Genomic DNA, 17,819 nt, shown 5'->3' with positions numbered 1-17,819 from the left:
ATCTCTTTAATAAAATCTTATCAGGACCCATGTTTTAAGTCGCTCTGGTTAAACGCCGTAAATGTAAACATAGTTATTGTCACAACACAGGAAAGAGGAGGACCCAGGCACAGATTAGTACCACCATTTATTGTTAATACTGTTGTTAAAACCAACATATAGGAATAAGCTTTGGGTAGGGGGAGTAGAAACGAGGAAAACGAAGGCCGACACTCACAACGGGGAAAACTCAGAACTCAAACAACACCTGAAACACAAAGATCAACAAAACTCACAGTCAGTCCATGCACAAAAGAACAAACGTCTGAGTGCAAATGGCATCTCCCTTCATTTGTCCGGTTCGCAGGTCAATACCAGAACCTGGAACACTGCTGCAGGCAAGCCTTAATGTGGAGGACTTCAGGGACAGGGAATAAAGAGGTCCGTGGCCTGAAATCAGTCCTCCAGGAACCCTCACCATTTTCAGTTCAATTCAGTACTGTTTGTAGAAAATAAGCATTTGAAGTGGAATGGCTTGACGGGACATCATATAATGTTGCAAGCAAACGCTTCCACTTCTTACTTGATACTGCATCGAGTGACATTAGCCATACTGTGTCTGTGCCAGTCCATGTTTGTGCAGCTTTGCTAACCACACACGTGTGTATTTCCTACAGGAGTTTGCTGCTTTGACCAAGGAACTGAATGCCTGCAGAGAACAGTTGCTGGAGAAAGAAGAGGAGATCTCTGAACTAAAGGCCGAGCGGAACAACACAAGGGTACGTATATTGGACGTGGGTGTGCTGGGACAGCAGACTTGTATCCAGTCTTGACCTTAGGGTGTCCTTTGTTGCATGCTGAATATAACTGACCCTAAATATAACAATTCCTCAACACGACACTGATGACAGTTCACACTTGCATCATGTTGATCGTCAGTTCACTCTGAGGAATATTCAGGAATGGTGAGGCACTGTCAGTGCTCAGGAGGTGAGGGAGCATCTTGGAATCTTTTCACTCTTCATTATCACCTTGAGTCTTTTCTACTTTCTCCACGGGCACTTCCGAGCTCAGACATTTACTTTGGAGTTTTTAGCATGTAAATAATTACACATGCAGTTCTGAATAGGGCCAAATGTTTAAAAGTGAATTAAGGTGTACTGCCTATTGGAATTTTCTAAAGACATTTAATGGGTCTTAGTTAAGGGAACAAAGTGACGTGGCCCAAAAACAGAAACAGAATATACAAACACACAAGTGGACCTGATGAAGCAAAACTCAAGTCCAATAGAACTCAAATCCCATCCCACTTTTCACATCCATGTCCTTTGTGGGGCAGTGGTGGCCTGGCCTAGTTAAGGAAGCAGACCCATAATCGAAAGGTTGTGGGTTCAAATCCAGAGCGCCATTGTTCCACTTAGATCCCCTTGAGTGGTACGTCCCCACACTGCTCCCCGGGTGCCTTTCATGGCTGCCCACTGCTCACTAAGGGTGATGGGAAACAAGCAGAGGGCACATTTCACTGTGCACTGTGTGCTGTTCTGTGGTGTGTCACATATGACAATTAATCAGTTTCAAATGAATGGGTAGAAGGAATTCTAGGAATTTAAAATGAGGCCTATAAATCCAAACATCGAGAGCAGAGTTAGCAGCTGCTAGTGGCTATGGATGGCTAAAGAGTATCGATATGCTTCAGCATTATTGCTAGACCTATTACTATGTATATCGGTGTGTGGTGTGGTGTTTGTTCGCTAGTGATGTAAGGATTTGCTCAGGTCTTCAGGATTTATATAAATAAATAGCTAAAATGATTGGCTGCTCTAACGCATGCTACATCGTCATTTCAGACAATTTAAACTCAACCGCCAATACGCCACACGCTTAAACATCCTCCCATTTTAATCTGGTACTGAAAACATGATCAAATAATTACACAAACGGGTAGTTAGTTTATCTTCACTTCTTCATTCTGAGGATACCTTTGGCCTTACACTAGACATAAAGCATTATCACCAGTTTGAAAATAGCGCCCCCTTTGTGTTTATTTAACATTCCCGTGAAGGCTGTCATTTGATATCCCCTGTTGGAAATCACAGTGACTAACATTAGAAGAGAAGCACCGGAATAACAGAAGAAGAGAATACTGATGAGATTAGATGTTGCTGGTAACATCTGGCAGCAGCTGACTGATTAAAAGTGTGGGTGATGATGATGGGAGGTCTCGGTCTTCTTCCAGCAGATGGAGCGTAGCGTCGGTTCTGGTTACATTGCTTTAACCTGTGAGCACATGGAAACTGAACTGTAATTTAAGCCAAAGGCAAACATGAACAAAACTCTCAGCAAAAAAGAAGGCTTGGTAGTGAGGACCAACTCTATGTTTTGCTCAGGAGAATGTAACCGGATACAGGTGGTAAATTGACCAAGAACAAGATGTCAAATCAAAAGAAGTGGCAGCCACAAGAAGTGGTCAGTGGTGGCCTAGCGGGTAAGGGTAAGGAAGCGGCCCCGTAATCAGAAGGTTGCTGGTTCGAATCCCGATCCTCCAAGGTGCCACTGAGGTGCCACTGAGCAAAGCACCGCCCCTACACACTGCTCCCTGGGTGCCTGTCATGGCTGCCCACTGCTCACTAAGGGTGATGGGTTAAACGCAGAAGACACATTTTGTTGTGTCGCTGTCTGCTGTTTCACAATGACAATCACTTCACTTTCACGTAGAAGCTGCTGGCCGCTATGTCTGTGAACCTGGCCACACGAGTTAATACATGATGCTGACCCTGGTCTTGACTGCTTCTGGGTGGCACCCGGAAGTGACAGCCCCCTTCTCGCTGCACTCAGCCCAATCCCAGCTCTTTAGGGATGTCTACGCATGCGCACTCCACCACAGCTCCTGACAAATAGCTTTAAACGTGTGGTTTTCCAATCTCCACTGTTACAACTGATATATAAAATATAGTAGAGACACCCAAAGTACCACATGTGGAACAGAAACAAGTTTGATCAGCTCCTTAACACAGTTACATGTACTTATGGTAACAGTTGCATCAACAGTTGTTTTTAATTATGCATGTGACAGACAAAAACTGTCCAAGGGCGTAAACAAAACCTGTATAATGTATCACGAAACATACAAACACCACACCAGACATGGTAGTGGTAGGCAAAAGATCTAAGACAAGGCACATGAGGCAGGCACAATTCGGGTCATAAGTAAGGACTATAAGAAAATAAAGAAGCATTGCTTTGTGAGGAATCATTTAAAAGCATCGCTAAAGCCTGTCAGTATCCTGCTCTTGAGCGTCACCAGCATTTGTCATGATCTTGTTGGGATAGTGTGTGGGCACTCACTAAGTGAGTGTCTTACTACCTCAGTCTGTAGAGGACATGAAATAGCCATTTGTTTTTCTCCTTTTCTCAACAGAAAATTGTTTTTTTGAGATCACAAAATATCAGAGGTTGTTTTATCACTTTCTCTTTAAATGTCTCTGTGTGTGATCAAGGACCAACACCAACAAAAATTGTGCTATGCCTGTCAGAGTTTTTGTATTAGTGTATTAGTGTCTTGTGATCACAAGAAATCAACTTTGTTTGATTATATTGAGAAATAAGCTACCTCAAAACAAGACAAAAACAAAATATTAAATTGCATGTCCTCTATGGACTATGGACAGCTTACCGGAATTCCCCACTGACTCAGAGGGTGGTAGTAGCCTAGTGGGTAACACACTCACCTATGAACCAGAAGACCCAGGTTCAAATCCCACTTACTACCATTGTGTCCCTGAGCAAGACACTTAACCCTGAGTTGCTCCATGGGGGGACTGTCCCTGTAACTACTGATTGTAAGTGGCTCTGGATAAGGGCGTCTGATAAATGCTGTAAATGTAAATATAACCAAAAAGGGTGACTGAAGCCCAGCAGGGGGAGTACAGATTCTGCTGGACGGACTGACGGCCTCGTGCAGCACGTGGAATCAGGTGCCCAGCAGCTCTGTACTCTTCGCTTTGGTTTCCAATCATTTATCTCATGGTGAATTCACCTACCCGGTGCAGGAAGTAAGCGTCCATCCGTGTCCTTGGGGCTTTGTGCCAAAATCGATTCAGAATGCCACAGAGCCAGCCAGTGAGTAACCATATTAGCATAATCTCTTTTGTCTGGCGAGTTTCAATTTGCTTTGAGTGCCTCATTGTTCAGGACCTCATAATTGATTTTCATGTGGCTAACACTGTTATAGTCTGAGCTCTTTCTGCAAAAAGAACAAACAGAATAAAGTGGAGTACATAGAATGCGCATCAGTGACTCCTTGAGTATGAAGAATTTTGATGAAGGACCTCTTTGTAGATCACACACGGCTCAGCTGACCTTGTGCAGTGCAAAGGCAATGAAGGCTCATTCTTCTGGACATGTGATCTTCAGATTGTATTAGATGATGTTGCGACAGATGAGGGCAAATGTTGATTCTATCGTGCTGGATGACGACAGACATTATGGGAATCATCTTAAATTGCATTTCAGTCACATGGTATGTCTAGCTCTGGTCTAGACATACCATTCAACCATTGCACATTACCAGCTTGTTGGATTAGGTCTTCTTCTCATATACTGTAGGATTATTGGCAGTTCTAAACCAAATTTCTATGTGTGTGTGTAGAATAGGCTTCAGGTACTATGTAACAAACTACATATTATTATATTACTAACAATACATTTAAATGGGCATAAATATATGGATGTTATGTCTTCTTCTAGATGGATGTTATGTCGACTGTTGGAACATTTGAGGTGTTACCTTTTGATGTTGAAATTGAAGATTATAATGTTGATTATTCATAAAATTTTTGCTTTGTGTCTTCTAGCTGCTTCTGGAGCACCTGGAATGTCTAGTCTCCAGACATGAGCGGTCGCTCCGCATGACTGTGGTTAAGCGCCAGGCCCAGTCACCATCAGGCGTTTCCAGTGAGGTGGAGGTTCTCAAGGCACTCAAGTCCCTATTCGAGCACCACAAAGCCCTGGATGAAAAGGTAAAACGGGAACAGAAGCACGGTGTAAAGCACTTCTCCACTGGTGGGGCTTTTGGCCTGATGCACAGACTGTGCAGCAGTTCTCGTGCTGCATTGGATTTTCGGCGATGTGTAATTAAGCCCACCTCAGGTAAACGCCTCAGCTTCCCTTCCCACCTTCAGGCTTAAGTGATTGATTTCCTGATCGCCACTCTTGGTTGCATCTACCATCCATTCTGCAGGCTCTAACAGGTGGGATCATTTATAATAAGAGCAGAACTGGGAATAAACGCGCTCGTTGATTCATGGCAGACTGTGCCTGTGCAACCTTTCCTGTGCTTTCGCCTTCTTACATCCCTTAATCCTCTCTTTCTTTGTGTACCTCTCCTTGTGATTCTCAGCTATGCGTGAGCTATGCACATTCAGCCTTCTCACACAGAAGTGCTTGCATCATCAGCAGCGTGACAAATACGTGAGTGCTGAGGAGAGAGTGAGGGAGCCATAAATCCCGAAGCCGGGACGGGGGAGGGGAGAACGTCAGAGAAATCTAGCTTGTGCTCACTGCTAAAGAGCGATAAAAGCCCTACCCTGGAAGGTGGGGAAGGAACCTTGCTTCAGAGGAAGGCATATTTTTACCGTTTATCATGGGAGGGTATTCGGATGGGGTAAATCCCAGAGGTGATTAGCATGAGGTGTTTCTGGATAATGTCATGTGGAAGGTTGTGCTTCATGACTCCTGTATTTGATGGAGCAGCAACTCTGGCAATCATCCAGTGGGTTGAAAACAATCAGAATCAGAAAACTTTAATCCAGAAGGAAATTGCGTTAATGGGAGGTTATACAGGAAGAGGCCAGACGTTTCATTGCTGGAATTAGCATTAATAGTCAAAATGGGCCTGCAAGTCCTTGCATTGGTTTGTGATTGTGTTTTTTTTTTTTTTACATTTTAAGGACAATATGCCTAAACTCAGTACATTCAGTTCTCTGTGGGCCTTATTTTCAAATTTGTACTATTCACTCAGCACAGTGCTATGCACTAAATTTGCTGGTATCAAGGAACCCTGGAATATTACTCACTCTTTCTAGATTATGAAAAATCCGTCCCTGTCAGTATATCACATGTGGAAATATCATCCAAAATTATGTTTCTCTCATTTGATCTGTTTGTGTAAATTGTTAGGGTTCCTTTGACAACTCACTACCAAAAGTGTAAAAGGTTATAAACAGATAATTGAATCTTGTTGATATCATATGATGTTCAACATCACAAGATGTTCATTGCAGTAAATAAGGCACTGAGATATTTGTATAATGTTTTTATTTTAATGGTTTTATAATTTTTCCTTACAGGTCAGAGAAAGATTGCGAGTGTCATTAGAGAGAGTGTCCGCCTTGGAGGAGGAGTTAACAGCTGCCAATCAAGAGGTCAGTCAGTTGGCTGTCAATTGCAGTCAATTTCATGAGTATTATATCGAGAGAATTTCAGGCATATCAGAATATTACTTAAGACATGCATAGATATAGAGAACATGGGGAGTACCTTGCATAAATGTCCCCACCCATTTTAGATCAGATGCTTGTGTGCTCATTAGGCTTCACATAGGCAGCAGGACTATTGCCATTTTAAATGCTTTTAGCAGTTTTAATAAAATTACTGTTTGTATTTAGTGAGTAGCCTCTTTTCCCTCAACCCGTACATACCCAGATACTCTGGAATTGGAAGAGATCCGGGTTAAAATTATGTTCTTTTTCTCTGAGCTTACACACAATAGAAAATTATTGTTTGATTGTGAACTGTGAAGTACCAAATTGAGGAGTCATGCCATTAAGAGATTTTCAATCACTTTTGTATTTAGGATATTTTGGTTGTAATTGGGCGTGACTTCAACATCTACAGTGGACTAAGTCCCAGCATGTAAAAAACATGTAATAATCAGTAGTAAACTGTGGTAAACGGATGTTAATATAAAAAAAAAAACATTCATCAATTGCAATGCTGTTGAATATGGAGGTGGTTAGGCCATGCGGCTGAATCAGTTGAGAGTAGGACATAAGAGACAGTAGGAAATAAGGAGCCTGGGGGTGTTCCAGTGCAGCCTGCTCATTGATTTTGTGTGGATGTCTGCTGTGAGCCGCTGGGCAGAAATTTCTTGCATTCAGCAATGGCCCTGTCGAAATTCCAGAAAGCAGAGCTTGACCGCCATATCAATAACCTTCTGCATTAAATTCTCCATGATAGACTTGGCACAAGCCTTATTTACATTGAAAACAATGCAGAATTGACTTCTTGCCATATTGCATTCTGCCTTCAAGCAGTTTGTGGTCACATGAGCGCAGTGTGTAGGAGGTGGACGCTGTGTAAATGTAACATTTTGGCCGGTATTGATAATTCACACCAGGTTAAGCTGACGGTCTCTGCTAAACACACAGACAGAGCAGAAAAAAAGAAAATATCAATGATGAAAAAGTAACAATAAAATGCTAAGACAATGGTGTGTGAGCAGCTTATGTATGGAATCCGAATTGTGCCAAAATTTTTAAACAAAACTTTCCTAATATCAAACAAAAATACGACGTAGAAATGTAAAAATAAGAATTGGAATTATGACAACACTCTTTTTCATTGTCGCTTGTGGGACTTTCAATAATGCGGAAAAAGAGCAAAATTCCAACCTATTATTTTACATTTCAACGTGTTTTGTTTCAAAATTTTGGCACAAATCTGATTCCATACTTCTGGTGTTTTAGGTGGATGTGAATTGTGCATACGCATTGAAGCAAAGATAACAATGCTGTTGGAGCACAAAGCTCCATGGGTGATGCACCCTGCGACACTACAGAAATTGTTTTGAGGGACAGACAGAGGGTTCACTTGACTTTCAGGCTCTCAGATTTTCAACATCTCAATCCAGTTCATCATCTGTGGGTGTGTTCGGACCTCGCAAATTACAGACATTAATTGCTCTGCTATTATTAACTTGGTACCCAAACACAACAGGACAACAGGCCAGAGTGGGATATTAATCAGATGTTTTTTAATGTTGTGGCTGATCTGTGTGATGTGTGCAGGGTTGATGAAAGTGGAACCAGTCGGTGGAGCCCACCTGACTGCGATTGATATGTTTGACCCAGTGGACATAAAGCATTGGACTAGACATAGATCTCCCTAGATTTTTCTCGGCCAGAAATATTGCATCTATTTAAGCTGATCTGAGTTGAGAAGATGCACGTTTATCGCACCTCTGGTCTTTTTTTTGTACCTGCAATAAACTACATCAAAGAGAAACATGGCTTACTTTCATTTGGCTTGAGGAAAGTTGTTCTTTTTTTTCCTCTCTCCCTCTAATTTGAAAGCAGACGCATGCCTATTATCTGTACAGCTCAGGTGCGCAGTGTGTTTGATGTGTGATTGTGAAAAAAGACAGATGCTCCCTTGTGCCTTCAGGAAGGGCCCTTGGTCTTTTTACTGAGGCCTTTTAAAAACATTGTTCAATGAAGCCGTCTCAAGAAAGCATGTCTACCGTTTTTCCATCCTCTAATTTGAGAAACATAAATGTCCAAAAAATTGCATAATATATCTGTATTTTCTTTTTGGTATTCAGGTATAATTGTGACCATCACATTTTCTACATTGTTTTTATTAATATATTCTTTCATTCTTAATTAGATTTGAGAGCAAGGATGTTTCTATGCGGTTAATAAGATATTATATTGCAATCTACTGTAAGGTGAAGTGCACCCCTCTTTTAACCCTCTATTAATAAAAACATATGTACCGCATTGTGCTATCAGGCAGATTACATTAATTTGCATGTACATAGCTGTACAGTTATTTTAGGCACCAATTTAAAAGAATACATTGAAAGCTATTTCTTTAATCTGCTGATCTTTTACACACATGTCCACATCAGTTATGGTGCTGTTCTCTGAGTTCCATTCCAGTACAGATTTCTATCAGCAGTAAAGGAAGTCATTAAAGTCATTAATGTGCTTACAGTGGTTCTGAAACCATTAGTGTTACATTTAGTGTTTAATTGTTTTGAACTTTTATATCGTTAGTATAAGAATACAGTCCTGTATGTTTAAGACTTCATGCAATTCTTGCTTTTATCTTTTCTCCTCAAAAAACAAATACATTTTTTATATACATTAAAAATCATGTACTGAAGAGTACTCCTGTGAAAGAACACTGGCTTTGGCTATTTATTGTGCATACCATATAAAAGAATTTCTGTCCAGCAGCTGTCTCACAGGCTGGAGTGAAGTTGGCTGATGTGTCCACGGGGCTACAGCACATAAATCCAAGGAAATCCCCTCACAAAGACTTCCTGATTTGTGATAATGGCGCCAGGCCATTATTTCTGTAATCACGCCATTACATGTCAAATGTCCCCATAATCTCAGGCGCCTATGACGCGCACACGTTGCATTAAGCCATCAGATGTACATTCCCAGGACATATGGGGGCCGCGTTGGTGCATACAGGCCTTGTAAATCTGCTGCAGTTTGTTCAAGGTGTCTGTAGCTGAGTGCGGGTGTATATTTAAGGTGGCGCTCTCGGTCTCTGGAGCCGTTACTAACGCTGACTAGAAAAAGAACATGCTGCTTTAAGCCATATAGGAGATTCATTTCAGCTTAGAACCATGTACAGAAAGATTCACTACAGTATTATTTTCTGTGGATGTATGGTTATTTTCCGAGTGAGTAACAATGGATAATATTGCAATTGATGAAGTTTAAATTGCAAGTAGTTTTTGATATGAAGAGAAGCGGAATACACCTGAACTTTCAGGATCGTAATGATTTCAGGATTTGATCCGAAAGCCAGAAGCATGTTGGTGAAAGGATCAAATATTTATTTTCTTTCCCATCTAAGAATAGTGATGCCCGCTGCCAGGACAATTATAGCTCTCTCCAGCAGGCATTTCTCTGGCGCAGAGCGCTAATCACGTGCGTCCTCGTTGGTGACAGTCCTAATTACTGTTGCTGCCGGCTACGGGATTATGACTGTTCGCAGCACGCTCCAAGAGGTGGGGAAATACCAGGATGAGGTTTGGTGCACTGGATAATAATAGTAATCATGTTTTCAACTATGTGAGCGGAAGCTAATGGCAGCGGTGGTTACATTTGGGAAGTTGCCCAGGAGCTCCTTTAATGAAAGGTTCTGTAAATTGGTTAAATGGAGATGAGGGATCCCCCCCCGCTTTGGAGGAGTCGGAAAGGCAACAAATACATTTTTTGAGTTAAGGTGTGAAATTACTTTTTAACTATGCCACGGTTTGAGATGCTACTTATTGATGCTGTGTGTCTGCGCTCTGATTGGTTCACAGATTGTAGCATTACGGGAGCAGAATGCCCACATCCAGAGGAAGGTGGTGTCTGGAGAGGGGGGTGAAGACCTGCTTGAGGGCACAGATGCTGGGCAGAAGGTGCATGGGAAGGTGGGTAAACCTTGCACATTAATGTTCATGTCTGAAAAGAAAACAGTAGGACTGATTCAGAGGTACTCATATAACCCATTAACACCTCAGAAATCAGCAGATCCTCTGTATTATGTAACAAATACATGTGCTTATTTTTACATAATAAGTTCCCATAAGCTCTCTCATATTTTCCATAAGCATATTCAATTAACTCCACTGTAGCAATGTCTACTAATTGAATATTGTATTATTTATCGTTTACACACCAACAAATTGGTATATACAGTGCATCCTGAAAGTAATCACAGTGCATAATTTTTGTCCAGGTCACAGCCGTATTCCAAAATGGATTCAATAATGGATTCACACAACACACCATAATGACAAAGGGGAATAATACTTGAGGTTTTGGCAAATTTCTTAAAAATAAAGTAGCCAAAAGAGCACATGTACATAAGTCTTCCCAGCCTTTGCTATGAAGCTCAAAATTGAGCTCAGGATAGAGGGAAAGATGACTGCAGCAATGTACAACCTGGATGAAAATCTGCTAAAAAGCGCTCTTGAACTGGGACAACGGTTCATCTTTCAGCAGGACAACAACCTTAAGCAAACAGCCAAGATATCAAAGAAGTGATATCTCTTCAGGACAGTGGCTTCTGGACAACACCTTGAATGTCCTTGAGAAGCCCAGCCAGAACCCTGACCAATTTAACATCTCTGGAGTGATTTAGAAATGGCTGTGCACCGACGGTTCCCACCAAACCTGATGGAGCTGGAGAGGTGCTGCAAAGAAAAATGGGCAAAACTGGCCAAGCTTGTGGTATCATATAAAAAAAACTTGAGTCTGTAATTGCTGCCAAAGGTGCATTATTTTCATGACATTTACATTGGTAGATTCTGACTGAAGGCATCAAAACTATGAATGAACACATGTGGAGTTATGTACTTAACAAAAAGTGGAGACCTGGTCTCCACAGTCACCGGACCTGAACCCAATCGAGATGGTTTGGGGTGAGCTGGACCGCAGAGTGAAGGCAAAGGGACCAACAAGTGCTAAACACCTCTGGGAACTCCTTCAAGACTGTTGGAAAAGCATTTCAGGTGACGACCTCTTGAAGCTCATCGAGAGAATGCCAAGAGTGTGCAAAGCAGTAATCAGAGCAAAGAAACTAGAATATAAATCATGTTTTCACTTATTTCACCTTTTTTTGTTAAGTACATAACTCCACATGTGTTCATTCATAGTTTTGATGCCTTCAGTGAGAATCTACCAATGTAAATGGTCATGAAAATAAAACACATTAATTGAATGAGAAGGTATGTCGTAAATGCCGTAAAATGCCATAGATGTGTGAACAAACGTGTTTCTCTTTTGTTGTCATTATGGGGTGCAGTGTGTAGAATTCAGAAGAAAATATAGAATACAGACCTCAGTGTTAACACGGGGACAGAACAGGGTCATAGGGTGAATAAAAGTGGCAATGGTGGCAGAAGGTTATATAAATCAAGCTCTGTGTGTGTGTGTGTGTGTGTGTGTGTGTGTGTGTGTGTGTGTGTGTAGGTGTGTTTGTGCATTCACTTCTCCAGAATGTGTGTGTCACTTCTCCAGAATTCACTGAATCACTGATCAGAGGAAATGCGGAGAGAGACCTAATTAGGCTGTTTCGTTCACACACAGATGGATAGCTGTGCATGAGCAGTCACTCAATCTCAAACACACACACACACACACACATACATTTATATTGTAGACAATAATGCAAATATTATACATACATGACAAAAAATAATAACATATGCAAAAAATAAATTGTTGTAATTTTCCCTAATAATGCACAATTTTGTGAGAGATTGTGATTGTTTTTGTCATTGCGATGCAAAGCATAGTATAGCACATGGTGCACACAATGGAATTTATCCTCTGGGAGCAGTCTGTGGGGATGGTATGTAGGGTTGTGTGGTATAAAAAGTATAAACAGTATGCAATGTAAATTTGGCCAACAGGTAGGCCAACATACTGGCCTACCGCGGAAATATCCGCTTCACGCGAAAATGACAAAATAGCATCACCTGCACAAAACTACGCCTACTAGCAGCACTAGCCATTACTTTTGGGTGAGAGCACAGAGCACACGTACTTGTACACATGGTTTCACATGGATTTTTAAAAAGTCCTAAATTCAAGTTTCCAAAAAAAACACTGTGTACTTCCGGGTTTACTAAGTGCAGTGTGTGTCAGTGTCCAGTCCGTACCACTTGGCATTTCGGTTCCGTGCATGTGAGTGCATGCTCAACAGTTAGGGTTAAGTTTAGGAATATGTAACATGATAGCTTTTGTAGCACGCATGTACACGCATCTGGCACGTGGTACCGTTTGGGTATTTTGCTACCCAGTTTGGATCAGTAACCCGATTTGGACTGCGCATGTGTGTGCATGCATATTGCAAAATCCGCCATGTTACGGCCTAAACCCTGCCTTACTCCTTAACCTAACCCTAACTGTTGCGAATGCACAGGCATGTGCAGTCCAAATCGGATAGCCACTGGGTACTGACACGCATGGAGATGACCAGGGGCACCTTGAAATCCTGGAGGAACTGCTCAATCAAATATGAACAAGCATAGTGTTAATTAAATATTTAACACTGGCAATATTTTTAATGTAAACTCTACAGCTGAATACAGAAAATCCTAAAATTTTATATAATCGTTCAAATCAGACCTAATATTTCACTGGCCTTTGTCTTCCTTATCCGCTAGGCGGCCCAACCCTGTTCATATAATGCATGTAATTATCCTCTACCTGTTTCTCTGATTAATTCTCTGAACAGGAACTGTTCTGAACTGCTGAAGAATCCCAGTAAATCCCAGTCAGTCGTATTGACAGGTTTAGGAACAAAACCCGGCATCTGTGCTCGATATTGCCATTTTTCAGCAGCAGATTGCAGTAGGTGGCTGTGTTTATCTCCTAAATTACACTGCGACAGTGCCTGAAGCAGGAGTTTATGAGAATGTAAACATGAATGCTATACACCCTAACCCAGACATAGCACCCACTGCCGTTTCATCCCCACTGTAAACTGGCCTGTGCTAATGCATTTCTGCAGAGGCCACACTAACTGCCGCATTTACCCCAAAATGGTCATAAATAATATATTATCTCTTGATAATATATTTGCCAAAGGCTTGTATTGAATAAGTCCTCATGTACATGCGTGTATTCTTTCTCTCCCGTAGCGTCTGTCTAATGGCTCTATGGAGTCAGTGGACGAGGCGAGTCAGGTGGTGGAGCTGCAGGAGCTACTGGAGAAGCAGAACTATGAGCTGGCCCAGATGAAGGAGCGCATGTCCTCCCTCTCTTCCCGTGTGAGCGAGGTGGAGCAGGAGCTGGAGACGGCCCGCAAGGACCTCATCAAGTCGGAGGAGATGAATAACAAGTACCAGAGAGACATCAAGGAGGTGCACAGACTCACATACATTAAAATATATATATATATATGCAAATGCATATGGAGTATACATTATTTTATAGTTCAGGGTGAGGCAGCTTTGGAATCCCACTGCCCAGCACTTAATAATCCTTGTTATTGCAATAGAGACTCAGTGCTTTCAGTCGATAAACTGAATGAACCTGATGGAATCAATATTCACTATAATGTGCTGAGGTTCTGCTCAAGGCAGTACTCAAGGTTCGTAGTTGCAATTAGCTGATTGGGTTCATTAGAAGGGGTGAAAAGAAGGAAATCCTTTGCAAAAGATATATTCCCAGAAATGTGATTGGTTAGAATCACTGGTTCACAGTTAAGGGTTAACAGTCTTTAATTGTGATTTGCACCGCCATGCAATTGCTGTGCTGGACAGTGGCATCAATTGGCAGGTGATAACATAAAGCACCATTTCACTCTGGTTACAGTTGTGGATAAACACACACGCAATATTTCCATGGAGAAGTAGGGAAACCATCTAAAAATAGTGTTAGGATACACACTGAGTGCTAGCTGTGTAAACAGTCTAAAATGATGTGTTGAAGAAGAGGTGTGACCCTCATCTTCAACCCATTTGACAACAAATGATTTAGGAAGATATAGATTGTTGATGATCATTTTTAATGATATTTGTGTGTGCAGGCCATGTGTCAGAAAGAGGACATGGAGGAGCGGATAGTGACACTGGAGAAACGTTACCTCAGCGCTCAGCGCGAGTCCACATCTCTGCACGACATCAGCGACAAGCTGGAGAATGAACTGGCCAATAAGGAAGCTTTCCTCAGACAGGTCATGCCACTCACACTTCATCTTCTGTATGAATTGTATAGGAACATTTAAATATTGCTTAAGGCTCATTCTCGCTTTGTTTGTTGATAAAGAAGTCTGCATTTCAACTGACTTGTCTACATTCTTCTCTACATCATTTGAGTTGATGTTAATATGTCCAATGGAGGCCAGTTCAGACTCCGGTTTTTAGACCCTCCAACAACAAACTTGGCAACAGTGGAGTTGGTCATAATAATATTTATGACTCATCCACAGGTTTTATGAAAACATGCACAAATACAGACTAATTGAACAAAGAAAAGTAGTATCTCTTCATATATGTATCTATCTTCACCATTGAGCATAAATTGGCCTATAATCACCACTCTGGACTTCAATAAATGACATCAGCTGTAATTCGTGAAGCAATTACAGTTGGAAACTGTTCCCATTTTCAATAATACATTTCCCTGCCCTAATCATTCGAGGTGAACTCAAGTAGATACAACTTGACATTTCGTCCTGCATCAGCAGAACATATTTAATTTGCACAGTGCATGACATCCAATATTGAAGCAGGATATTAAACACTTTGCATGTTGAACGAAACCCAGCATTCAGTCTCTTAGTCATACTGTCTTCTTGAACAAATATTTGCTGTGTATATATGTGTGTGTGCACACAAACGTTTGAGAATTTGTGCTGGTGTAGATGGAGGAGAAGAACAGACAGTTGCAAGAGCGGCTGGAGTTGGCTGAGCAGAAGCTACAGCAGACCATGCGGAAGGCAGAGACACTACCAGAGGTGGAGGCAGAACTCGCTCAGAGGATAGCAGCCCTCACCAAGGTAATACACACAAACACCCTCACATCAACAAAAGTACAGTATACACACCAACACGTGTCAGGGGTATCCAAGGTCAGTTCAGTCAAACAGGCCAAAATCTAAACAGGCACAGTCTTGCCAGAGTCTTTTCTAAGAAAGGCTCAGAGTTGGTGAATTTATGCTCCGTGACTCTGGAGTCTGCTCCATTTGGGAGTTTTTCTTGGCCCCTTTTCCTGATGTTCTGCCTGCTGCAGGAGTGTTCAGGCCTGCCACGTGTAAAGTCTGTGCTGACTGCATTGTGTTGTGTGAGCATCAGTTTTAGCCAAGGGTGGTAGTTGCGGGTTGGGTGGTAACACACTCAGCTATGAACCAGAAGGTTCAAATAACCATCAAATAACCATCTACTATTGTGTCCTTAAGCAAGACATATAACCCTGAGTGTCTCCAGGGCGACTGTCCCTCTAAATACTGATTGTAAGGAGCTCTGGATAAGGGTGTCTGATAAATGCCATGAATGTAAATGTTACAGACAGAGCTTCTGCCAAACCCAGTGAATGTGATCATGTTCTGCTGTTCACATGGAGCTCTAAAAAATAAAGCTGCTTAGAAAGCTATGAAAATATAAAATAGGCAATCACATACAGTACTTTACTAGTCACAGTAGTACAGGCAGGGGTGCAATCTCTACACTATAGGTGTAAAAATCTTTCACATACATTGGAACTAATGACATTTATTGGCCAGATCGACACATTTTGCTCTCACGTTTGTTGATTCGGGTGGCCACTGACAACACCCAGATGTATACACAGCTACAAAATGTTACTGAAAAAAGCAACATCTTGATTAGGGCAGTACAATGTCATGCATGTACATGATGCGGTTTTTGCACATGACCAGTGTGGTAAATTCCTGAATTTTCTCTTGCTTAACTATCCCTCAAGTAGACACAAAAACAGGAAATTGTGACATTTGTTTTTAATGCCTTAGGAATTTTACTAAATGTTTATTTGAGCTATTAGTCGATTGTAATTATCTGTGTGATCAATACCTTGACCTGTTATTAATGGCTTTCTGTACGTCTTTCTCTCCCACTGGACCATAGTCTGATATGGAAGCTAAACTCCAAGACATGAGTGCTGTTCTTAGGAAGGTAGTCCCACAGAGTGACCTACCTTGTTCTAAATGATTCAATATATCTACTTTTTCACATCTGCGCTTATGATCTCCTTGGCTGTTTGGTCTTTAGCATCTGGAGCTCTAGCGTTTCTATCTTTTTTACACATTTTGGCATCAACTGAGCTCATAGCTGCATGTTATGCAGTCCAGCTGGTGTTGCCTCTGCTTGTAACCTATACGCTAATGCTTCTCTGGGGTCAGCCCAGTTCTTTTAAAGATTCTCCTTCTCACTTTCTGGCAAATGCGAAATGTAACCAGATTCATTTTAAGTCTGCTAACGTTTCTATTGTGCTTGCATATATTCCACTTATATGGTGATGGTTTTCAGGGTTTTTTAGTAACAGTACCTAGAAGCTTATTACTGTTTACTAATTGCAGGGTATTTATGCAACCCTCCATGATATTAATCAGTGTTTGTTGGAGTGCCCAATGGCCTCTGGGCATCACAGTTGGATCAATTGCAGCCATGGTTGCCAGTTTTCACGCATCTATTGTGACACTTTGCTCGCTTTGAAAGAGACAACAAGCAACCTGCTGTCAAGATCCCCTCATCTACCGACCACTCGCCCATCATACTCACCTCCTCAGATGTTTGCACTGCACTGAGTCGGATAAACGCGCGCAGGGCTGCTGGACCAGACGGCATCCCGGGGCGCGTACTTAGAGCATGTGCAGAGCAGCTCGCTGGCGTATTCACGGACATTTTTAACATGTCTCTCGCCCAAGCAGCTGTTCCAACATGCCTCAAATCCACCTCCATTGTACCAGTGCCGAAACATTCTAGTCCAACATGCCTGAATGACTACCGCCCTGTAGCACTCACACCCATAATCATGAAGTGCTTCGAGCGGTTAGTCCTGGCACATCTGAGGGACTTCCTCCCACCAACTCTGGACCCACACCAGTTTGCGTACCGTAGCAATAGGAGCACAGAGGATGCAGTCTCCATAGCGCTGCACTCTGTACTCACACACCTGGACAAGCAAAACACATATGCACGGATGCTGTTTGTTGATTTCAGCTCAGCATTTAACACTGTCATCCCCTCTAAGCTAATCTCTAAACTTAGAGCCCTGGACATCAACACCTCACTTTGCAACTGGATTATGGACTTTCTGACCAGCAGACCACAGCATGTAAGGTCAGGCCACATCCGCTCCACT

General features: G+C 41.9%; 1 protein-coding gene across 19 annotated transcripts in view; it reads left to right on the top strand.

The window, feature by feature from the left end:
• The window catches only part of ppfia2 (PTPRF interacting protein alpha 2), a 131,780-nt gene that overhangs the window by 84,551 nt on the left and 29,410 nt on the right, over window positions 1–17,819 (top strand). For 12 of the 19 annotated variants that reach the window (XM_028955044.1, XM_028955054.1, XM_028955050.1 and 9 more), the window contains 8 exons: window positions 657–758; window positions 4,833–4,997; window positions 6,327–6,401; window positions 10,307–10,417; window positions 13,637–13,858; window positions 14,527–14,673; window positions 15,364–15,498; window positions 16,583–16,630. In XM_028955044.1, coding sequence (XP_028810877.1) covers window positions 657–758; window positions 4,833–4,997; window positions 6,327–6,401; window positions 10,307–10,417; window positions 13,637–13,858; window positions 14,527–14,673; window positions 15,364–15,498; window positions 16,583–16,630 — 1,005 coding nt within the window. The remainder of the gene's footprint in view (window positions 1–656; window positions 759–4,832; window positions 4,998–6,326; window positions 6,402–10,306; window positions 10,418–13,636; window positions 13,859–14,526; window positions 14,674–15,363; window positions 15,499–16,582; window positions 16,631–17,819) is intronic. The other 7 variants (XM_028955051.1, XM_028955055.1, XM_028955056.1 and 4 more) reach the window with 1 other exon arrangement.

The sequence above is a fragment of the Denticeps clupeoides genome, chromosome 15, assembly GCF_900700375.1.
Source record: "Denticeps clupeoides chromosome 15, fDenClu1.1, whole genome shotgun sequence".
Classification (NCBI taxonomy): domain Eukaryota; kingdom Metazoa; phylum Chordata; class Actinopteri; order Clupeiformes; family Denticipitidae; genus Denticeps; species Denticeps clupeoides.
This window is presented reverse-complemented; position numbering and strand designations above follow the sequence as displayed.